At 34.9% G+C, this 23834-nt stretch overlaps 4 protein-coding genes across 4 annotated transcripts; 1 reads left to right on the forward strand and 3 right to left on the reverse strand.

Annotated features, from left to right (window-relative positions):
* Positions 1-286: 286 nt before the first annotated feature.
* On the reverse strand, positions 287-4346 carry LOC145589776 (glycerol kinase-like). The gene is made up of 4 exons (XM_081646462.1): positions 4085-4346; positions 3710-3931; positions 1185-2151; positions 287-692 (listed from the first exon to the last, which is right to left on the reverse strand). The coding sequence occupies exons 1-4, from the start codon at positions 4219-4221 to the stop codon at positions 447-449; spliced, it is 1572 nt and encodes a 523-aa protein (XP_081502588.1). The 5' UTR covers positions 4222-4346; the 3' UTR covers positions 287-446.
* Positions 4347-6519: 2173 nt separating this feature from the next.
* On the forward strand, positions 6520-12773 carry LOC145589775 (pyrophosphate-energized vacuolar membrane proton pump 1-like). Its single transcript, XM_081646461.1, has 8 exons — positions 6520-6851; positions 8433-9007; positions 9081-9460; positions 10256-10342; positions 10434-10764; positions 11110-11520; positions 11948-12007; positions 12110-12773. The coding sequence occupies exons 1-8, from the start codon at positions 6614-6616 to the stop codon at positions 12317-12319; spliced, it is 2292 nt and encodes a 763-aa protein (XP_081502587.1). The 5' UTR covers positions 6520-6613; the 3' UTR covers positions 12320-12773.
* Positions 12774-15479: 2706 nt separating this feature from the next.
* Positions 15480-16721, reverse strand: LOC145589036 (F-box/kelch-repeat protein At3g23880-like). Its single transcript, XM_081645610.1, has one exon. It carries the CDS (start codon positions 16719-16721, stop codon positions 15480-15482), a length of 1242 nt encoding a protein of 413 aa, XP_081501736.1.
* A 2723-nt stretch (positions 16722-19444) lies between these two features.
* On the reverse strand, positions 19445-20671 carry LOC145589037 (putative F-box protein At1g33530). Its single transcript, XM_081645612.1, has one exon. It carries the CDS (start codon positions 20669-20671, stop codon positions 19445-19447), a length of 1227 nt encoding a protein of 408 aa, XP_081501738.1.
* Positions 20672-23834: the final 3163 nt, after the last annotated feature.

A 23834-nucleotide genomic window follows, 5' to 3' on the forward strand; every position in this document is an offset into this window, starting at 1 on the left:
CACAGTAATGTCTGGTAATTAAGTTACAAAAGCATTAGAGCTCCCAGCACTGGACCAAGACCGAGCCTTGTTTGGCCATTGCTGAGAAGTGATTACAAATATATGATAAAAGAACTTGTCATGTGCAGCTGATATATATAAAATTCAGAACGATAAACTTGTATCAAGAATAATCTTGTCGGAATCTATAAATTACGAATACTAACATCCAGATTGCATTCTGTAAATGTGGAGTAAGAATGTTACCAACTATACAGATCAATTTTAGTTTGGTTGAAGAATCATGTATGGAATAACTATGAAGTAAAATCTACAATTAATTTATTTGGTTTTTTTATCAAACATTTGAAACTAACTAATGCATATATTATTGAAGAATGTAAAGATTTATAACCACTGGATGATAAGCGCTGTAAGTGAAGGACATAGGAAGGACAAACCGCAGATCACAGAGAAAGATCAGCCAGGTCAAAAGTCCTTTCTACAGCTTTGCACCAGGAATCCACCTTCTTTTTCCTCAATCCCTCCTCCAATGTTGGACGGAAGATGCGTGCTGTCTTAGCTTTGTCTTCAGTTGAAAAAATTTGATCTTGTTTCCACACACCAACAGCTAATCCTGCTGCATATGCTGCTCCCAGGGCTGTTGTCTCGATATTTTCAGGTCGTAGCACTGGGCTACCAAGTAAATCAGCCTAGCATAAAGTAGTGTAACTATTAGTGAAAGACACGACCATCGTACGACAGTGCAGCATAATAATCAAAGCTGCATAATAATCAAAGCTACATAATACTTAAAAAAAAAAAAAAATATTAGTAGTAGCTACTATATCAAGTCTAATACCAACACTCTAATAATAAAGCGACTCTCACAGCTTTGTCATCGAAAACTATGAGTTACCCTTAAACAAGCAAGAACCAACCTTGTAGAGTTCGGTTTAATTCTTTTCCATGTAATCAGTAAGTTTAGAAGAGCTCTTATAATAAAAGCCTTAAGACATAAGCATTTTAACAAAAAAAAATAAATCCTTTATTTATATCAAATATCTATCCTTCTTTAGTAATTTATTTAAAAGAAATGTCACTACTTGATGCAAATTTTAATCAGGAAGTACGACTGATGACTTGACCAAAACAGATTTTGTAATAAGTGAAGAATTCTGAAATTATAAGCAGTAGAAAAGAACCTGAAGTTGCATCAAAAGGTTGTTCACAGTAGCACCCCCATCCACTCTTAGCAAAAATTCACCCTTCTCATTCTTGACCTCACCTTTTTCCCCTGCATCCTTGTGCATGGAATCCAAAACATCCTTGACCTGAAAACACATACTCTCAAGCACAGCCCGGCAAATGTGTGACTTATTAGTAAATCTTGTCATTCCAACACATACACCACGTGCATCATCACGCCACCATGGAGCAAACAGTCCATTGAATGCTGGGACAAAATATACACCACCTGTTGAATCAACTTTAGAAGCCAACTCTTCAATCTCACTTGAATTTTTTATAATACCAAGACCGTCTCTAAGCCACTGAACAGCAGCTCCTGCAATAGCAATAGAGCCTTCTAAAGCGTAGTTTGTTGGTGCTGAAGGCCCAAGTTTGAAAGCCATTGTGGTTAATAGGCCATGCTCTGAATGAACAATCTCTGCACCAGTGTTGAGAAGTATAAAAGCACCAGTTCCATAAGTGCTTTTTGCCTCCCCTCTTCCACAGGCCTGCCCTAGCATAGCAGCATGCTGGTCACCCAAACATCCCGCGATTGGGACACCTGGGATAGGCCAGCCAGTCTCAATCTTTCCAATTATCTCTGAATTACTAACAATTTTTGGCAAAATTTCAAGGGGGATTTCAAGGGCCTTCAATGTCTCCTCATCCCAGTTTAGAGTCTTCAGGTTCATGAGCATAGTTCGTGATGCATTTGATACATCAGTCACATGCACTCCATTCTTCACCCCTCCAGTTAAATTCCAAATCAACCAAGAGTCCACTGTTCCGAAAAGAGCATCACCGCTTTTCACAGCATCTCTAACCGCTTCCACATTCTCTAGCAACCATAACAGCTTTGTCGCACTGAAATAAGTACTAATAGGCAAACCACATGATGGTTCAAAATGGTTGCGCCCACCTGACAAATTCTGCTCCAATCTCCTACATTACAGTACACCCAATTTGTCAGAATAGCACTAACTAGAAACGGAAAAGAAAAAAAATCAAACAGTGACAAACAATCTGAATTGCAGTCATTAAAATAAGCATTATTCAATCCAACAGATGGCAAATAGAATCATAGATACCGTAAAATTATAACTATCAACTAAATTCCTCCATAAATTGATCAAGCAAACAAAGATCAATACACATTGATCAAGTTCACAAGCTAAGTTCATCCTTATTTGGATATTAAGATGTAAGACTCCATCGCCTTGATTTTGGAATTTGGAGGAGAGAAATTAAAAAATACCTCAAACATCTGCAATCAACAAACCCCAAAATGGACACCCAGCACTAGCAGCATAACATTATCCAACCCCACCCCAATCAATTTTCTCCCGCCCTTCCTCTCCTTGCTCCTCCTTTACATCCATCACTTGTGTGCAAATAAAAGAACAAACATTGCTAACTAGAGTCTCATGGAAAGGATACAAAAGGATAACATTGGAAAAAATCAATTTACAAGGAAGGATGAAAAAGATAAAGTAGCAAATCATATCCGAGCTTTTCTCTGGGCATATGATGAACCTATACTTGAATAAAATTTCCATAGCACTATCTTGCAATCCCTCCTTCCTATACACATACTTTTGTCCATACTCCCTTCACCACCTACCTCCTTATCCCAGATAGAAAGCGTAGAAGTAGTCCGGAAGAGAGCACGGGCAGTTAGATATAAAAGTGACAAAAAAAGATATAGTCAATTTAATACAGACCCTTAATCAACAGAACACATACTTTCTTTCTCCTTTGTGTTCTAGAGGTAAGCCCAAGACCCAACATCAGCAAATGCTGCCCAGATTGTGTAACAAACCCAAATTTTTAGCTTCCACTTAACAGAAGTATTCCCATAATCCTTCATGAACTTGCCATAATGCCCATAATCAGTTAATCACCTTCTTAATGTGCAGGTTTTCAAATTACCTTGATGACCTTGAAACTTAAGAGTAATTCTAATTAATATGAATGATATCTATCTCCAAATCTCTTTAAAGAAAGCAGCCTAAAAAACGACACTAAATTCATCAAAGAGATTTCTTTCTATCAAGATTTCAATAAGCCTTTAATCAATCATCTTTACTTTTTGCAAAAACATTTAGAAGTAAGTTTAAATATCCCAATTCCACCAACAACTCCCCAATTCCATCACCATTTACAAATTCTTGACTTCCAATCATGGTAGTCAGCCATATTCACCATATATTCATCTTTAAAATGATATGGAATACATACATTTAAGTAAGATAAACATAACAATTGCAAAGAAGCAGAACTGAATAATAACAACAAGAGTGATGCAATCAAAACAATGACATGATAGTCACAACAATTACATCATAAATCACACAAGAACCAACAAAATAAGCAAATTTCATACACCATTGTCAGCCATTAATAACCCAAAAAAAAAAAAAAAAAAAAAAAAAAAAAAAAAAAAAAAAAACACTAAAATATAAAGTCTATAAATTGAAAAAAGAGAGAGTTTTATAAGAACCTGCAAATGGAACTAGTACGAACATCCATCCAAACAATGGCATTATAAAGAGGAAGCCCTGTTGATTTGCTCCAAACAACAGTTGTCTCCCTCTGATTGGTGATCCCAATAGCTTTCAACCCACTATCAACATTATGCCCTTCAGCAGTTGCCTTATCCAACGCTTTCGCAATACAAATCCTCACGCTTTCCAATATCTCCATTGGATCATGTTCCACCCACCTATTTTTTCAAATACCCAGAAACAAAAACACAATCAGCACAAAAAACCCAGATAATCCCACCAATTATTTTCAAAAAAACACGAAATTTCTCAGACGCATTTTCACAAACATTTGATATGCAATTATAAAAAAATAAATGAAGAAATTATACCCTGCAACTGGGTAAAACTGGGTGAATTCAATCTGATGAGATCCAATTGCTGTTGCAGATCCATCATAGATGATGAATCGAGTGCTAGTTGTTCCTTGATCAATTGATCCGATGTATACTTCCGATGATTTTGACATTGTTTGATTTTCTCTCTCCTCCCCTGTTTCGATTGATTCAATGAGAAGAAGATGAAGATGAATTGAAAAGAGAGGGAGCGTTGAACCGTTGTGAATAAATTACGAGAATTGACTGTGAAATTTGAGGAGGGAATACGATTTGATTTATTAATGATTTTTTGGGGGGAGTTGGGGAAAGGTTGACTAATTTTATCCAATGATAATGGAGGTTGCAATAGTCTAGTCAATGCTGACGTTAATGGATAGATGGATATAGATTGGAAGTTTACAAATACTCTCTCCGTTCTTTTTTGTGGCATTACTTTTCTAAAATTGAAGTTTTGAAATAGTTATGGAAAATGTTATACATAGCCCTTAGGGCTTTATATAACCATTAAATTTACACTTGAAAATCATAAAAAGTTAAGAAATCATCAAAATATAAACACTAATAACACTGATTTACGCGTGTTTTTGTCATGAATTTCTAATTTTATACAATTTTCAAGAGTATATTTAATGATTATATATAACTATTTCTATTTCTCATATCACATATTAAAAACTTAAATGGGTTCATTTTTTTTTTATTCTCTCTATGGTGACTATCTAAGAATTCTTACTTTCACCGTACCATAATATACTTCTTGTTTGTGCTTTTTCATGATATTAAAAAGGAAAAATTAGAAAAAATAATCCCAACTTTCATCAATTTTGGTACAATAATCCCAACTTTGGAGTATTCTGGAATAATCCGAACTTTAGGGGGTCTTCTTTTTCTTCAATCCCAAACCAGTCAACAAAAGTCAACAATCTTTAATAAGAGGTCACCATGACACGTGTCAGCTTGTCATTGGTCCAAAAATAAATTAAATTAAAAAAATAAATAAATAAATTAAAAATCAGAAAAAAAAAAACTTCCCTCCCTCAAAACCACCAGCCCCCCCCCCCCCAAACCACCCCATCCACCAGCCCTCCCCCACCCCTTCCACCACACCCCACCCGAAAACACCCCTACGCAGCAGGAAAATCGCCCCCACCCCCCGACCACCACTCCCCACCTGCCGAAACACCTCCCCCACCCTTCCCCCACCCACGAAACCCCCCCCCTCCCGTAAAAACTCCCCAGATCATTCTCGCAATTAAATTCCCTTGTTCAGTTTGTCAAAAAAAAAAAATCACTTATCTAGATAAGAGTTTTGAAGGGGAAATGGAGCTCCATTTCTCCTTCCATATCTTTTAAGTTCACTCTTCTTTTCTATTCTATCATGCTATTTAAATAAAGTGTAAGTTTTATTTTACAAACAAAATTTGAAGGGAAAAAAATAAAATAATCAAAGAGTAAGGTTCATCTAAGGATGTTTCAAAAAAAAATAAAATAAAAAGGGTTTCATCTAAGGAGACTTATTGGACTTTAAACCAAAGATCTCACACATTTGAGAAAAGACCTTAAACATTGGTTACCAGGGAACATATATCCAATTTTGGTTTTGGGCATTTTCGGCCCACACCTTGACTCCACATGACCCAATGGGCTTTATTTGGCATTGGCTAGACCGGTCCACTTTTGAACACCTCTACTATACATGACTTGTATGATTCATACTCCCAAACTAGTGAGTTGTAACTTGTAACTCTTAAAGAATTATTTAGATCGAAAAACAATGTACATAGTATAAATTGAGTGAATTACCAGTAAGACGAACCTGGAGTAATATTGTACTCTGTAATTAGAGGTGTCAATTTGGATGATCGGATCGAGTTTGATGAGGTCGAGTCCAGTCAATTTTTAGAATCGAAATATTCTAAATCAATGTGTCCATGCAAGTCCAAATCTAAATCAAATATTTTGGAATTGATTTAAAATTAAATCGGATCGGATTGACTGTGATTTTGACACCTCTATCCGTAATAGATAAGGACCTAATTTAGATAAGTACTTCGTAAAAATAACCATTTAAAATAACCCTCCAAATATTATTTTCGTATTCCAATCTTAATTATTGCTGATCTCACCAACTCACCCTTTATTATTAATTTCTTTATTTTTGTATTTTTATCAACCTTAAAACATAAAATATTTGAATTCATAAAAATGCGCATATTATGCTAAACTGCTAGCATATCCCTTTCTTCCATACTCCCTCGATTACGACATCTCATCTCCATCATCCACCGTCAAATCCAACGGTCCAAATTTACAACCCCCACAATAAGTTCCCTGCACCTCAATACACCCAATCATACCCTTTTAATGTCTAACACACTATAAAACCCCACTTCGCTCACTCTCTCACTCTCCACCTCTCGTGTTGTTTAGCTGCCGTAGTTGTCATACTACCCGTTGTTGTTCATTGCCGGAAAGTCGGCGATTTTTAGGGTTCCGACGTGAAATTAGGGTTCCGGTGAGGAAATGATTCCAGATCTAGTTACTCAGATCGTGATTCCGACGTGCGCCGTCGTCGGAATCGTGTTTTCTCTCGTACAATGGTTTATTGTTTCTAAGGTTAAGGTCTCGTTTGACCGAAATGTTGACAATGGCGGAGGTTCTAAGAATGGATTCCATGATCACTTAATTGAGGAAGAAGATGGTATTAATGACCCGATGGTCGTCGCTAAATGTGCCGAAATTCAAAACGCCATTTCTGAAGGTATAAAATTCTCTGTTTTTAATTAATGTTTTGATTAATTCTTCTCAGATCTAATGTAGTAAGGTTTGTTCAATTGTTGTTGTTGGATGAATGCAAAATCACGGGTCGATCAATGTTGTTGTTTATGTTGTCGGAAATATTTAATGCTTACATGTAGCCTTATCCGCTTTAGAATTACACTGATTAAAATGGAAAACTGGAAATGATTTGGATTAATGCATAGATCTACTTTCTATTTAATCATAATTTTATATTCTAATTTTGCTAATTAATTTATTTTTATTTCTGAGTTATATTTGTCGCTCATTTTATTTGGTTGTATATTATGAGTATTGTCACTTTCCAAAAAAGTGGATTCGGTTGCTATTTTCTATGTTCCGTAATAAGTTAATTTTTGTTCTGTCTCTAATGTTCACGTGTTGCACGTGGTACGATGATTCAAATTGTGACTGTTGATAAAACATACTCCGTAGTAATAGAAGTTTTAAAGAAGATAATTATAAAAGTTAAAATAAAAAGAAATGATTTAAAAAAAATAGTCTTGAAATTGTCAAGGTTGCAATGCTAATCCGAGATAATAATGATTAATGAAGGCCTTTTAATTGAGGACTTAGCCTTAATTTAAATTAATTATTTCATGTTTGTTTTGAGCATAAAACACCTTTGGCCCATATTTCTTGAATTGTTGTTTGGCATTCAGCTAAATTTCCAAGCTTTTTGTGAATAAATGACTGAGATTTCAAAGTGTTAAATTTGTCTGTTTGATCTTCAAAAGTAGTAGTATTAAAATAAGTTTCTGCCAAGGAAAGTTAAGTTCATCAAAGATGAGTCGTGTAAAAAAGTTCGTGTTATCTAAAATCCAGTAATAAATAAGTAAAATCCAGTAAAGAAGTTTAACTTTCTATAAATTTTCATTAATAAAAAATGTTAATTTCATCAAAACAAGTAAGATCAACAATTATCGGCTAAATTCAGCCAAAATAAGTTAAGTTTAGCTAAGAATAGTCAAGGAGAACATAGCCTTTACATTTTGTTTGGATTCAAAAGAAATAAATTATGTTTGATGGTCATTTAATAATAATTTTCTTGCATTCAATTCAATGGATCACTATATAGTTATGATCACAATGCTGAATTGCTAATTAGAAGAATAGAATATGCTGAAATTTACAGACCTAGTGCATGATTGCATCTTGATGTGAATACACCAGAATTTGTAGATTGGAAAATTAGAGTTTGAGGATCATTTGCAATTGGAATGCCCTTATTCCTCTGTTACCTCGACAAAGTACTTTCGATGTTCTGAGTTCTGTGGTGCTGTTGTTTCTGGTTAATGAAGAATGTTAAGGGGAAAAAAAAGTAAACCATTATCTGCTTGTCTGGTCCCCTAGATTTTTTCCCTTGATCTGTATAAGAATATTTTTGGTTGAACATCCTATTTTTCCATCAGCCGTAAATTATTCGTCGTTTGTACATCCATAGTCTGTCTTAACATTATTTACTTATTTATTTATATTTATTTTTGTTTATAATTCCTTCAGCGTTTTACTGACTTGTATATATTAATGGTTTTGTTATCAGGTGCAACTTCTTTTTTATACACGGAATACCAGTATGTTGGGATATTCATGGTTGCATTTGCTGGCCTCATTTTTCTCTTTTTGGGATCAGTGGAAGGCTTTAGTACTGAAAGCCAAGCTTGCACTTACAACCCTTTCAAGAAGTGCAAGCCTGCATTGGCTACAGCTATATTCAGCACCGTGGCGTTCTTGCTTGGTGCTGTCACTTCTGTTGTCTCTGGTTTTCTAGGAATGAAGATTGCTACCTATGCAAATGCTAGGACAACCTTGGAAGCTAGGAAGGGGGTTGGGAAGGCATTTATTGTTGCATTCAGATCTGGTGCTGTTATGGGTTTCCTCCTTGCAGCAAATGGCCTATTGGTCCTGTACATTACCATTAATTTATTCAAGCTGTACTACGGTGATGATTGGGAAGGCCTGTTTGAGGCTATCACTGGCTATGGTCTTGGAGGCTCTTCAATGGCCCTTTTTGGTAGAGTTGGGGGAGGTATATATACTAAGGCTGCTGACGTAGGTGCTGATCTGGTAGGAAAGGTTGAAAGGAACATCCCAGAAGATGATCCAAGAAACCCAGCTGTAAGTATCCTCACTTTTCAAGAAGTAGGATTCTAATTGGCTTAGTTCTTATAATTACCTCCTGCTGTTTCAGGTGATCGCCGACAATGTTGGTGACAATGTTGGTGATATAGCTGGGATGGGTTCTGATCTCTTTGGTTCATATGCTGAATCTTCCTGTGCTGCCCTTGTTGTTGCCTCTATATCCTCCTTTGGCATCAACCATGAGTTTACTGCCATGTGTTATCCTCTACTTGTTAGTTCCATGGGGATCATTGTTTGTTTGATCACAACTCTCTTTGCTACAGATTTCTTTGAAATTAAAGCTGTCCAAGAAATTGAGCCAGCACTGAAGCATCAGCTAATTATTTCAACTATTCTTATGACTGTGGGTGTTGCAATTGTCACTTGGGTTGCTGTCCCATCCTCTTTCACCATTTTCAACTTTGGCACTCAAAAGGTCGTTCACAATTGGTAAGATTGACCATGCTTTCTACAATTTCATAGAATTAATTATGTTTGGACATAGGTTTTGGTTGAACATATAGGAGTCAGAGTGTCAGACACCTGTACTGTAAATGAATTCTTAGGTATCACATGATGTCAAAAAGGCTATATTTTAAATTGGCAGAGTTTGATGCCCTTGCAAGTTTAGTCTCAATTACATGGTGTTTTTGTAATGCAAATAATAGAGTTAGCATTGGAACTTTGAAAGCCCCTATTTGGCCAGGTTTTAGATGTTGGATACTAGTTTTAGTACAATGTTTGTGCTAATCAGCCTAAGTTCACGTACATTTTAGACTGAGGAATTATGCACAGCTATCTATATGTTGGTTGCTTGGTTTTAAGAATATAATGGCTATTGAGGATCAAGTATATGTATAAGGCATTTCTGGCATTGTCAAATTGTCATTGATTTTATTTAGAAAACCAGAGCTGTCTATATCAATGTATGTGAAAATTTATGTCTCTCTCTTTAATTTTTTTTATTTTTTTATTTTTATTTTTATTTTTAAATTATAAATTCAAATCTTTTTGGTCAAGGATTGTTGGTCTGAGTACTTCTTTCACTATCTTATACAAGTATTTCCTTTAGCTTTTTTGCAGATATATTAGGCATGTTAAGAATAGACATTAATGTTATGTTCTATTTTAGTTTGTTGACTTTTGTGAGAAATTCTAATCTCTTTCACTTCAATAATCTTTGAGAAAATACCCTAGCCGTTGATACTCCAATTTAATAGATTATCTCAATTATTATTTTGGCAGGCAACTATTTCTATGTGTTTGTGTTGGTCTTTGGGCTGGCCTCATCATTGGTTTTGTGACAGAGTACTACACCAGTAATGCATACAGGTAAGCCATTATTCCAGAGACTTGGATATGAATGTATGTTTTGTATCTATGTGTGAAATGTTAGTGACTAAACTACCGACTTCTCTGGCAGTCCTGTGCAAGATGTTGCTGATTCCTGCCGAACAGGAGCTGCCACAAATGTTATTTTTGGTTTGGCCTTGGGTTACAAATCTGTCATCATCCCCATCTTTGCTATAGCTCTCAGCATCTTTGTCAGTTTCAGCTTTGCTGCCATGTATGGTATTGCTGTTGCTGCCCTTGGAATGCTGAGCACCATTGCCACTGGTCTTGCAATTGATGCTTATGGTCCAATCAGTGACAATGCTGGAGGTATTGCTGAGATGGCGGGAATGAGTTCTCTGATTCGTGACAGGACCGATGCCCTTGATGCAGCCGGGAATACGACTGCTGCCATTGGAAAGGTATCTTCTGCCTCCTCTGACATGCATTGGCCACATACTGCGTAATAAACTGTGTATTGAATTTTGATTAGTTATATTAGCTATGCCTCATTGTTCTTGCCAACTGTTGGTTTAGAATGACTATGAATCTCTTTTGGTTACATAGGATTCATTTTATCATATATTTACACCTTGTTCTAAAATCGGTTTCTGTAGCGTACTCTTGCATTTAATAGTTGATTTGTTGGCTCATCTAGATTGTAAATTAGGGCTGTTTGATGAAGTGGGATTTTCTTTAAATTGCACAAAAATCATGTAACCATGTAAAGGGGAAGATTCTGATCTTAATAATTTTCCGCTTCACAGGGATTTGCTATTGGATCTGCTGCTCTGGTCTCCTTGGCTCTGTTTGGTGCTTTTGTCAGCCGCGCATCTATTTCAACAGTTGATGTTTTGACCCCCAAAGTCTTTATTGGTTTGCTTGTTGGTGCCATGCTTCCTTACTGGTTCTCTGCCATGACCATGAAGAGTGTGGGTAGCGCTGCTCTTAAGATGGTGGAGGAGGTCCGCAAGCAGTTCAACACTATCCCTGGTCTGATGGACGGAACTGCGAAGCCTGACTATGCCAATTGTGTTAAGATCTCTACTGATGCATCTATCAAAGAAATGATCCCCCCTGGTGCCTTGGTCATGCTCACTCCACTCATCGTTGGAACCTTCTTTGGTGTTGAGACTCTATCTGGTGTTCTGGCTGGATCCCTTGTTTCTGGAGTCCAGGTAGGGTCTTGTTTTTGTTTTAACTATTTATTTATTTACCATTATTATTACCTTGATCATTGATGTTTTAAATTGATTGTGAGCTTGCTCAATCTATCGGGATACCTCTATGATCTGAAGTCTAAACTTTATTGTATGTGATCAATACAAAGCTACTATCTAATTGTGCATGCTTATGAAGAGCTATCATTCCATATGGATTTGCATGAACCTTATTTAAGAAAACTGATGTTACAGAAATGGAAAGGTATAGACTAAGCCAAAAACAAAGATAAACTAAGCTGAGAACCAGTCTTCCTAGTATGCAGTATATATCGTTTTTGAATAGAATTTTCCAGCCGGGGTATTCTTATATTCTGGCTCCTGCAGATTTATGCTTCACATTTTGCTTCTTTGCTTATCATTCTCTTCGGCTGGCTTGTAACAGATAGCGATTTCTGCTTCTAACACTGGTGGTGCATGGGACAACGCCAAGAAGTATATTGAGGTATAATCTCAGAACTGGAGGCACCAAAACATCTCAGACTTGAGTAGTGCAATTTATTTTTCTCTGGCAAATTTTGATTATTTATCTTCAATATTCTGTTAGGCTGGTTCTTCAGTGCATGCAAAGAGTCTTGGACCAAAGGGCTCTGAGTCACACAAGGCAGCTGTCATTGGTGATACCATTGGCGATCCACTTAAGGACACCTCAGGCCCTTCATTGAACATTTTGATCAAACTAATGGCTGTTGAGTCCCTTGTTTTTGCTCCATTCTTTGCAACTCATGGTGGTCTGCTGTTCAAGATTTTCTCGTAATTTCAAGTTTCTCTTCCTCCTTTGTGGCAAAATGCAGACTTCGCTTTCAGCAGATTCCCTTCTTCTCAATTCTATCAAGGATTCAAGGCCAGTTATTTTTTTTCCCTGATTGTTTGGGTTTGTCTGTTAATTTTGGTAGGTAGTGATATGATTGTTGTCATCATTTGTCAATTATCATGATGGTAGGAGTGCTAATGGATTTTGAATCGAGAGGTAAGGAAATATGTGGCAAATTGTTACATTTGTTGTAGGATAGGAAAGGTTGATCCATCAACCCAATGTTGTCTGAGCATTTTGCACTTTGAGTCTAGAGGTGAGAAAATCTGCCCTTTTAATGGAATTCATCTTGTAGGCATACAATCATCTAGAATTCTAGACCATTGCACCTTTGGTTATGTCAATGTGCATGTACACTAAATATATCATACGTCTAAACGTAGTAAATCTATTATAATACAGCGTATATAAAAAAGAATAAACCTAAGGAAACCTGTCATTTGGAATTTATTTTAACTGTGGAGGCGGATGCACCATGCTCCGTGCATTCAGTTTTCTTTAAAAAAGACGGAATGGACATATGGTTGTTCAGTAACGAACACTTGTTTTTTAAAAACATTTTATAAAGAATCTCACATATGGTTGTTTTCCAATTTCTACTCTAATTTTCCATTTTGTTGTTTTCCATTTTCTACTCTAATTTTCCATTTCTAGAAATGAGAAATAACGAGTATTGGACATTACAAACAGTTGCTTATTTCGTTTGATCGTTTTCTATATCCTACTTCACTTCGTTTCTCATAAATAATTCTCTTTCTCCTCCCCTTCTCTCATTTTATCCGTCTTTCTACTTTCCTTCTATGGATACAACTTGAGCGTTGACATTACCAAGGATCATAACTCATAAGACAAGTTAATAAACTTATCATAAAAACATTACGATAGAAGCACTAATTATCTTGTTGAACTACACTCATTATATTTAAGTACAAAATTCTATTCCATCGTTATTTATGTTGTATGAATCCATTTAAATGTCAGCAATCGTGTCTAGCATCTGAAATACACATACCATTGTTAAATCTGCTATCCTATGAGATCTATTTTAGCAAAACGGTTTGGATTGGAAGCACAATCGCAGGGTAGGAAGGATCGTAGCAGGATCTTGTAGGATCATACATGATCGGGCAGGATTGTATAGAGGAGCACCCAGGCAATCAGGCTGATCGACTTAATTTTGTCAATCAGTCGGTTTATTGGGTCATACCTTGTACCAGATATTATCATATTCATGTGTACGGTTATCACTAACTGATGGAATTGTGCCGTGATGGTGGGCCCACCAGTTAGCAATTAACGTCGTTAGGATCATAAAGTAACGGAAAATTGGCTACTTTTTCTTTATTGTTTAGCTGAATAGTGTTCGCCATTGTCATCCCATTTCTAAGAGGATTTCATTCACATCTCATGGCCGATCCAACTTTGTTTTGGATGATGAAATAGGGGATCATCGTTCTTGTCAACACATACCAAAGCTTAATTAAAAGCTACATGTGGCGACGAATTCAAGGTGGCAATTAAAGCTACATGTGGCGATGAATTCAATTTCAGCATCAAAACCATCAGAACCTCAATGACGAACATACCATATATAACACGCAAATCAACCAATCGGAATTGTAACAATTATTCACAACATTGCATTGCAAATGTAAAGTTGTACTTACAGTGATTCCACCTAGGTAGCTTATTTCGTCATTCGATATTGAAGTGTTGCGATCCCAATTGCAATTTGAATGCGAAATTTAATTAACTTCCTCCAGTCTGCGAACCCAAATGCATGAAACGGCAGCTTAATTGGTCGTGTACAATCAAAATTGGAAATTTTTAATTTTGATATCGTCGGAGAAGATGAAGATAGGTCAAAATGCAAATGGGGGGATTTCAGATTGGGAAAGTGAATTACACAAACGGCAGGACTTCACGTTACTGGTTTGACTAAGTTCACCGTTAGTCAACAAATTTCCGTATACAACTACCGTGTGAGACCCATCCCCGTATATTTACACATATCCCCCAACCCGTGTCAAGTATTTACATAAAATGCCACCTGATGTGCATCACAAGTCGATCAGGCTGATCGTCTCGTATTTCCTCGATTGTATAGGATTGTACAAGATCTGATGATCCCATTTTCCCACTCGGATCATTGTTGGATCATACAAGATTGGTCAAAATTGTACCTGATCGTAGGATTGTTAGGATCGACCAGGCTCTAACAATCCTACTTTTCTCTAAGGCTAAAAAGCTACTTAAAACTATAAATTTTAGCATTTTTATTGCTTGAAAGGTACTCCATATGTATGTAGTTATGTAGCAAAGGTTTTATTACTTCTTTCATCAATATTGTAGGATCATACAATCTATAATTCGAATTTATCAATTTGATCTTAGTCCGAATATGATCTGATCTTAACAACCTTGGGACATATACATCATCGTATTCCTCAAGCTATTTGTAACAAAAACCCCATTTTTGTAACTGCGTATAAATCGAAATTGAGCAATAAACAAACGCAATAAAATAATTTTCTTGTAAAACAATACACTTGAGTTTTGTTTGTAAAATAATACATGAATGAGAAAAAAGAAAGACGAGATCTAGGTGAAGTGTAGACAGCACGAGAGCTTGTTGAGAAATTGTGAAGAAGCCAATCTTTGCAAACAGATTTGAAACGAGTTAGGCTTTTTACTAGTTGTTCTGAATTGCGCACAATCATCCATGGCTTTTGGAATAGGATGGAGTTTGACGGGAATTGAATTATGTTCCAGGAATTTTATGATAAAAGCGGGAAAAAGAACTAGTGATTTAAGATTTAAATATATAATTATTTTTTGATGTTATACGATAAGGATTGTATTCAAATCAGTTAAGGTACTATTACTATAATTAATTTTTAATCCGTATAACACGGTAAACAAAGAAGGAAATACTTAAAACAACTTAATAGGTGACACAATAATATTTGGATTACAAACAAAGAAAAAGGACTAAAACATTAGCCAAAATGGCAAGAGAACTATAACATTACAATGACATAACTCATACATTATTTGAGGATTTGATTCTTGATTAAGTCTCCTATTCAACACATTCTATAATCTAATGAGCATCTCCATCCTGATCAAACACGTTTGTTCCAAAAGGCGAAACGAGGCTCTCAACATAATTCATCGCATGTCCTTTAAAATGGTAGAAGAATTGTCCTTCCTCCTCTCCTCTCCAAACAACAGTAGCTTCTTCAGCAGCATCTTCCTGACTCGGATCATGTAACATAAGCCCATCCATCTCATAATCAAACGTACTCACCAAACATTTTCCTGACTCAAATAAGTGTAGCAGATCTGACCCATTAGAATAGAAGAAGAACAACTTCACCCAAGATCTCGGGTCATCATGTTGCTTCAACATCCAAAACTCGCAACTCTTAAGCCCAAATCTATCATTATGATACTCGATGCAACCCAATGTCAAGCACCCGTTCATCTGAAACACCTTAAAAATGCTATAATCTTTATTGCGCAAATCCATTAATTGGACTCTCTTTAATTTCCCATTCGCTAAATTCAATCCACCTATATAGTATTCCACAGGATCCTTAACCTCACTTCGGTTTACCTCTTCCGGATGAAGTAAGGCTGCCCAATAGACTGAATCATCGACAAAAGCCGAGTTCCATCCGGGATACATTAAATTGCACGTATCCATAGCTTCCATTACTTCCCATTCTCCGGTCCTTAAGGAATATATATAAACAACATACAAATCGTTGTTACACTTTAACACGCATCCTATCCTATAATCATTAATGGATGATATAAAACCAAACCCGAGACCCAAAACCATTGTATTCCCCCCCGGATGATAGCCGGGGACAGGACTGCCAGTAGAACGGTATTGGTTCGTCGCAGGGTTCCATACATGAAAACTCAAAATCCGCCTGTCGTACAAACACACTAGGCCATTAGCAATGTCAACCACACTATTAGTATGTGGACGACTGCTAATAGCCCCGAAAGCGGGATATTTATTTTCCAAACTAACAAAATCGGTGACATTGTAGTCTTTATCAAAGGTTAAACAATGGCCATATGAGTTGTTTCTATCAAACATATCAGATAGAATTAGACATTGAGGTTTTGAAAGCGAGAATTGGAGGTGGGTTTTTGCGAATTCGCGACTCGAGATTATAGAAAGCCAACCATGGGAAACACATTTGAAGCGAATGAGGGGTTTTACCGGAAGTCTTGATAAAATTTGATCCGCTATGAGTTGATCTGGGAGAGTTATTGGTGTGATAACTTCGGATTCGGATTTTGCTGACGAGTTGTTGTTCATCATCATCTTGAAATTGATTAAAACCTGTAATTGAAAATTTTAAACAAATTAAAATAGGAATTAAGCTAGAATTATGAAATGAGGGTTTAGAATTAGTGAAAATTAAGATGAAAATGGTTTTTGAGTTAGCAATTGAATTACCTGAAAATCTGTAAGGTGGCGGTTTGTAATGAAAAGGATAGTGGGTGAGGAAAATGAGGACAATATTTATATTGTCAGTTAAGTCATGCTTTCTTTGGATAGGTCAAGGATTGGGCTAGGTGTACAGAGTGTCAGTGTGTCACCAATCTAGGGTATCTTTTAGGATATAAGATCAAAATTGATATTGCTCTCAATATACGGTTTTTTTTTTTAAATCAAGAAGGACGTAATCTCATTAACTTATTGTAAGACGGGTAGTTACTCTAAAATATAAAAAGTTATCATTTTTTAACATGATTTTTACTCTAAGAAAATAGAAAATCACTGATGATGTATCAGATTAATCATATTAGTTTTTTTTTTAATTTTTTTATTATTTTTTTTTTAATTTTTAAAACCAAATCATACTCTTTTCGTTTCATAATTTGAAGCCTATTTCTAACATTTATTACTCACATAATAAAGAAAAATAGACTTCTAATTATGAAACGAAGGGAGTATTAGTTTTTATAACATGTATCCATTAGAAAGTACACATTAATAAAATACAATGAAACTTATTACAAATTAAAAGTTATGCTAATGTTTCTTAAAGTTACAATAAAATTTGTTAAAGTTATCTTCACATTGATTGTCTTTCAATAAAATTAAAGTGGGTTCACTTTATACAAGACTTTGTTCTCTCAATAGCGTCAAGAGTAATAAATAATGTGTAGAATAGGCCATAAGTTTGTGACTAAATTTAATTTAATTATCCCCTTAAGACAACATGAAAGTTTACATTACGCGCAATAAAAGGGTATTGATTTCATGCTCTCAATAGTATCGAGACTATATTGAGCTAATTAAGTTAGTAATTCTCGCACTTATTTGCTTCTCTTAAAGAATGATAAAAATGAAAATTGTGAAAGAAAATGGATATATATAACTCGTCCTAATGTGTAGATTGTGTTGTAGAATTTTCGAATGTATTTACCTTGATTAAACAGTATTAATAAATGTGCAAATCAATTATGAAAATAAATATCACTGTCAATAGGTAATTAAATAAAGTGTTGACCTAGCCGCAAATTAAATTTTAGATATTTTTTTCTAAGATATGGATAATGTAGGTGCAAAACATAAATTATGTGTAAAACGAGTCATATTTTAATTTCCTTTCTAAAATAATGATAAATAAAAGTGCAAATTAAATTGCACAATGAAATAAAGGAACTACGCATTAAAGTTAAAAATAAATGGATATTGCTCTCGATAGTATTCGAAAGTAAATAATTTTTCGAATAAGTTATGAAATCTGCGGTTGTATTCTCCAAGATTTTGACATATCTGCATATTACGAAAGAAAAGAAAATTTCCCTTAGTTGTGTCAAAAGATAGGTTTTGTCAAAAGGTTTTGCATAATTTGATGAAAAGATCACAGGTGACGGAAGAGAACGAATAAATTAAAGTGGTGAGGAAAGTAATTAACGACAACGAACTATCTTATTTATTACAAAATCATGGTCAGATTTAACCTTGTGAAGCCATATTTTATTAAGTTACAAAATTTTATAAATCTTTTTGCAGAGGTTCGAGTGGTTGTGATGGTTGTTGTGGCGGTTTGTCAATTTTTTTTAAAAGTTTTCTTTTTCTAGGTGGATTAGGGTTTGGTGGTGGGGTTAGGGCATAAGATATGCTCTCAACCGTGTCGAGCGTAAATTGAGCAAGTAATAAATTTGCGCATTTATTAAGATGATGATTAATCTTATGCTACACGTTACAATTTATTCGACGCTATTGGGCATTTATCAAAGCTAGCTATTTTCACAATTTGCGTTTTTATTTATCATAATTTCAAATTGGCAAATACGGTAGCTAATTTTCTAATTCACCCTGCACATAATTAACGTCTTTGCGCATTGATATCACGCATTTTCCAAGTCTTAGATCGGAATAAAAATCTGCTTGGTCAACACATTATTTACTTCTCGATGGTGTTGAGAGTTGTATCTATTTTCACTATCCGCACTTTTATCAATAACGTTAATGTAAAGTAATAAATTTGCGCATTTATTTGACATATGACAATGAATGCAAAATGATTTGTGTTTTTAAATACTAGGTATAGATGACACGCCACTTATCATAGTAAGGATGAGAAATTAGTCAAACAAGGACTAATATCTGAGATAATTAGATTTGTAAAATTGTTAACCATTTATTTCGAAACAAAATTTTCATACGAGTAGTAGATATGTGCTTGCTACAAAATATCAATTAGAATGGTTTATTCAGATTATAGATGTTCAGGATTTGCCGTTTTTACCATGTCAAAACAAAATGTTGCTCAAACAATATAAGTACCACAACTGATCTTTTCATTAATTTAACGCAACTAACCAAAGCAAAAGATAATCTCTATTACAAGGCAACATAATAATGTCTGGATTGCTAAGACTAGTCAATACAAACAGTAAAATTGGACTAAAATTGAGCCTAAAAAGCAACTAAATATTACAACGACACAAACAACACCAAACACTGATTAATTATTAATTGGCTCCTAATTAAGTCCCTTTTTCTTCATAATCTTCTCTCAAGCTCTGTCAATCTTCATTCTCTTCCAAAGGTGAAACGAGACTCTCAGAATAGCCGAATGTGGCCCTTGATGAAAAGTAGTTAGCCAAGCTTCCTCCATCTGCTGATTCCCAAACAATGGTACCTTCATCGGGTGGTTTTTGTCGTTCTTGCTCTTGCTCTTCTTGTTGCTCTTGCTCTTGTTTTGGTTTCGATACCTTGCTAAGTTCATGTAATATAAGCCGGTGAGATTGATATGATATCTGACTTACCAAACACTTCCCTGTCTCAAATAAAAAATTAAAATCCGTTCCTACATAGTTAAGACATAATACTTTCTTCCACGAAATCGCATATGCCTCTTCACCACATTCCTCCCTTTTCATCTTCCAAACATGACAAATACTCTTTTCATCATTAGCATAATTCTGAATTAAACATAAGGCTAAGCACCCTTCCATCCGAAATAATTTTGCACTTACCCAGTCTCCGGGGAATCTTGCTATTACTGGGATAAACACCATATCTTCTTCAACTAAATCCAACCCAATTATGTAGTTTATCTCTGGATTCAAATGTTGCGGAATCCAATAAATGGTATCACCAACAAATGCCGGGTTTTCATCTTCAAATGTTAACAACAATGGATAGTATAGATTTGTCTGAGGCTTTTGTGTCCAAACCCCAGTTTTCAAAGAAAACACAAGAATTTGTAAAGTTTGATTATATAACACAAAACACCCTATCTTATAATCATCAATAGACGACACATAACCAAACCCAATACACTTCATTTGAAAATCATCCCACCTACCACGAGCCAACGGAACAATGGTCTCGCGGCAGTGGTTGGTCGCAGGGTTCCAAACATACAAGCGCAGACTATCTTCATCATACATACACAATAGCCCATTAGAAGAGCCCACCACACGAGTATTTAGAGTATTAAATCGAAGAGTAGGATGTCTATTCATCAATCTAGTATACTCAATCAGATTGTAATTATTGTCAAACGATAAATAAAACTTATCTCCTTCCTCAGAATCACGCTCCTCTTGAACAATCAGATTTTGATCGTGCGAGGGGAACATCAATTCAAAGTGCTTTTTGGCGAATTCAGGATTCGATATCATGGAAAGCCATCCTCTTGAAACAGACTTGAAGCAAAGTAGAGGTCTCACTTCAAGTCTTGTTAGGATGTTATCCATGATCAGATCATCCGGAATGGTTTTGGGCGATGAGTTGTTGTTCATCATCTTTCAACGCTGGATCTAAAGCTGGCCTATAAAATGAAAAAACACACACAAAAAAAAAAAATTAATTGAGTTTAAATTATAAAATTAGGGGTTTGCAATTGATTAAATTTTTAATTGGAATTAGTGAAGAATTTGCGATTGAATTAGTACCTGAAGAGAGTGGCGCAGATTAAGAGGGTTGATCGGATGAGAAATGAGAATGCTGAATTTGAGGATGAATGCAAGAGTGAGGGTGGCGGCTTGTAATGAAAGTGACAGTGAATGAATAAAAAAAAGACTATTTATATTTTTGATGTTGTTTTTGGATTAGGGTAGAATTAGGTCAATTTTGTAGATAGTACGTCATTGCTGACGAAATGAAGAAAATGGAGATATTTTTCTTTTTTTTTGAAACCAGAGATATTTTTCTTCATTATTAAGAAAAAAATGGATATTACGGAAAACAAATTCTAATAATGTTATTTCAAAAAAAAAAAAAGTCTAATAATGTTTTTCCTAAAAATAATAATTAATGGGTCTACAAAATGTGTATTAGTTACATTAATTTGTCTAGAAACTTATTATTTATCTAATGATTAGTATTATAATTAACTACCAAGTTACAATTCGCTAAAAGCTTCGATCTATATTTCAATTATTGTTATTTTCAAAAATCGAGCATAACTCGAGAATCAGTTGTGAAATATAATTGGATATTGCTCTGGTGTTAGGAGATAATTTATTTATTTTTTCATTTCTTAAAATCCATGGTAGTATTGCTTTATAATCTGAATATTTTGATAAAACTACATACTATAATAAAAGGAAACATAAATCACTATCAAATGTGCAGTGTCAAATAATAAATCTCTATTGTATGTGCTAATGGGAGACTGTTGTTTCCCTTGAAATGACCTAGGTTTCCCTATCTTAAACTACAACAGTAAAAGATGGCTAAGATAAACCACTCCGTATTTTTCTCTTATAATTAAATAACTTTCGAAATCTGGTACCGTCATAATTTCCCCAGACTAACAAATAAGTCAACAATCCGTCAATAAAAAAAAAAATTCTAGTTACACCTTACTATCATTAATAAAATTCGAGGATTCTCCCCCATTTACATTATGCGTATCTATCATACCCATTTATTTCCATTCTGTACTCTTAAAAGTAAGCATAAGAATTCATGTTACTCTTAATAATGTCATAATTAAATGTAAGAATAGATTTTTTTTTCTACTTTTTTGAAGGTTTTCCTTCACTCTTTTCCTTTTCTCTCTTTCTTTTTCATCTATTTTCTTCTGATCTCAATTGTAAATTTTTGTAGGGGCTTTCACCGGTGTTTTTACTGGTGGTAAGCCCCAAAAAACTTTTTAATTGTTTTTAATAACTGGATCCCATCTTTATGATGGTGTTTATTCAATTAGGGTTATTTTCTTTGTTTGTTCATTTGCTAAAGTTTGAAGATTTAGGGTTTCATCGTCTTCGAAAGTATCTAGAAGATCATATGAATTTTTTCATCCAAACAACTACTCTTCCATGGATCTCAAGCCGAATTAGTGCTAACTCACAGATTGTATTGCTTCGGATGAAGTTTTTTTTTATTAAGGCGATCGTTGATCGAATCTGTGATGTAACTAGTTCTAAGGCGATTTTTACTTGTGTTGGAATTTTAGATTTCCTAGGAATTGTTTGTAAGTGTCGTTTGGCTATCTTTTATTAATGAAATCATTTTTCTTCTTGTTAAAAAAAAATATTGTGTTATAAAATGTGCAAATGATTTTACCCTGCTAAGAGATTGTTAATAAAAGTGCGGGTTGTGAAAGTAGAACCCCCTGCGAAGAAAGTGTCCACTCTTAAAGGAAAATTATACTGATTGCATGCTCTCAACAGCGCTGAGGCATAAATAATGCGTAGATTGAGCTATTACATTCGTGCATTTATTTCCATCTATAAGATAATTATAAAAATGCAAATTGAGAAAGCAAATGCATGCAAGGGATGTCACTTAATAAACTCAAAATTAAAGATAAGTATGTGTAGGTTGTGTTATAGAATTTACGATTGTTTATTCTTTACATTAAAATTATTAATAAAACTGCGGATTGTTAAATTAAAATAGATACAACTGTAATATCGTCGAGAAGTAAATAATGTGTTGACGAAGCATATATTTTTACAATCTATGACATGGATAATGCGTGGTTTCAATGTGCAAAGACGTTAATAATTATGTCCAGGATAAGTTAGAAAATTAACTACCATATTTGCCTACATGAAATAATGATAAAAAGCGCAGATTGTGAAATTGGCTTAGATACCTCTCCCAACGGTGTCATAAAATTGTAACGTCGTGTAGCATAAGATATGAAATCAACAACCGTAATTGCTTCTCTTATACTATTATCGATGAAAGAAAAAGTTATGAATGGAAAATGGATATCACTCTCACTAGCTAGTATCACAGGGGGTAAATCTTTTAGAATGACACAATCTCAATTACAGATACAAATTTTTAAATGTCCAATAACCCGATGCACCCACTATCGATAATTGATAATCCGATCTAAATTGATGAAGAGGCAAGTGACGGATAAGTCTTGGAATGGATGAGAATTGGATTCTGGTACAGCTCTAAGTCATCCACTACAAGAAAAAACCAATTTAGCGACGGCAAAAGTAGTTGCTAATCCGTTGCTAAAATGGATCTGCGACGGATTTGCGACTACTTTGGTCAGTCGCTAAACACCTCGTCGCAAATCCATTTTTGCAACTAATTTTGAGTAAGTCGCAATTTTAGCGACGGATTAGCGACGCCTTTGCGACTTCTATTTAGTAACTAAGTTGATGATATTTGCAACAAAATTTTGTCTGTCGTAAAATATTAGCAACGGATTAGCTACTACTTTGACTAAATATTTAAGTTTATAGAGACCAATATTTTACGACTGATTAGCAACTACAAAGACCAAATTTTTGCGACTATGAAGACCAATTTTTCACGATAGATTAGCGACTACTAAGTCCAATTTATTACATCTAACCAATCAGTCGCTAAAACATACTTTCAGTTGCTAGATTTTGCAACTAACTATTAATATTTTGTGACTAATTTAGGGATGAACAATAGCAGGGTCAAAAACCTTAGGTACCCACGCATATCATTGATATCAATATAACA

Source organism: Chenopodium album, chromosome 17, assembly GCF_948465745.1.
Source record: "Chenopodium album chromosome 17, dcCheAlbu1.1, whole genome shotgun sequence".
Classification (NCBI taxonomy): Eukaryota; Viridiplantae; Streptophyta; class Magnoliopsida; order Caryophyllales; family Amaranthaceae; genus Chenopodium; species Chenopodium album.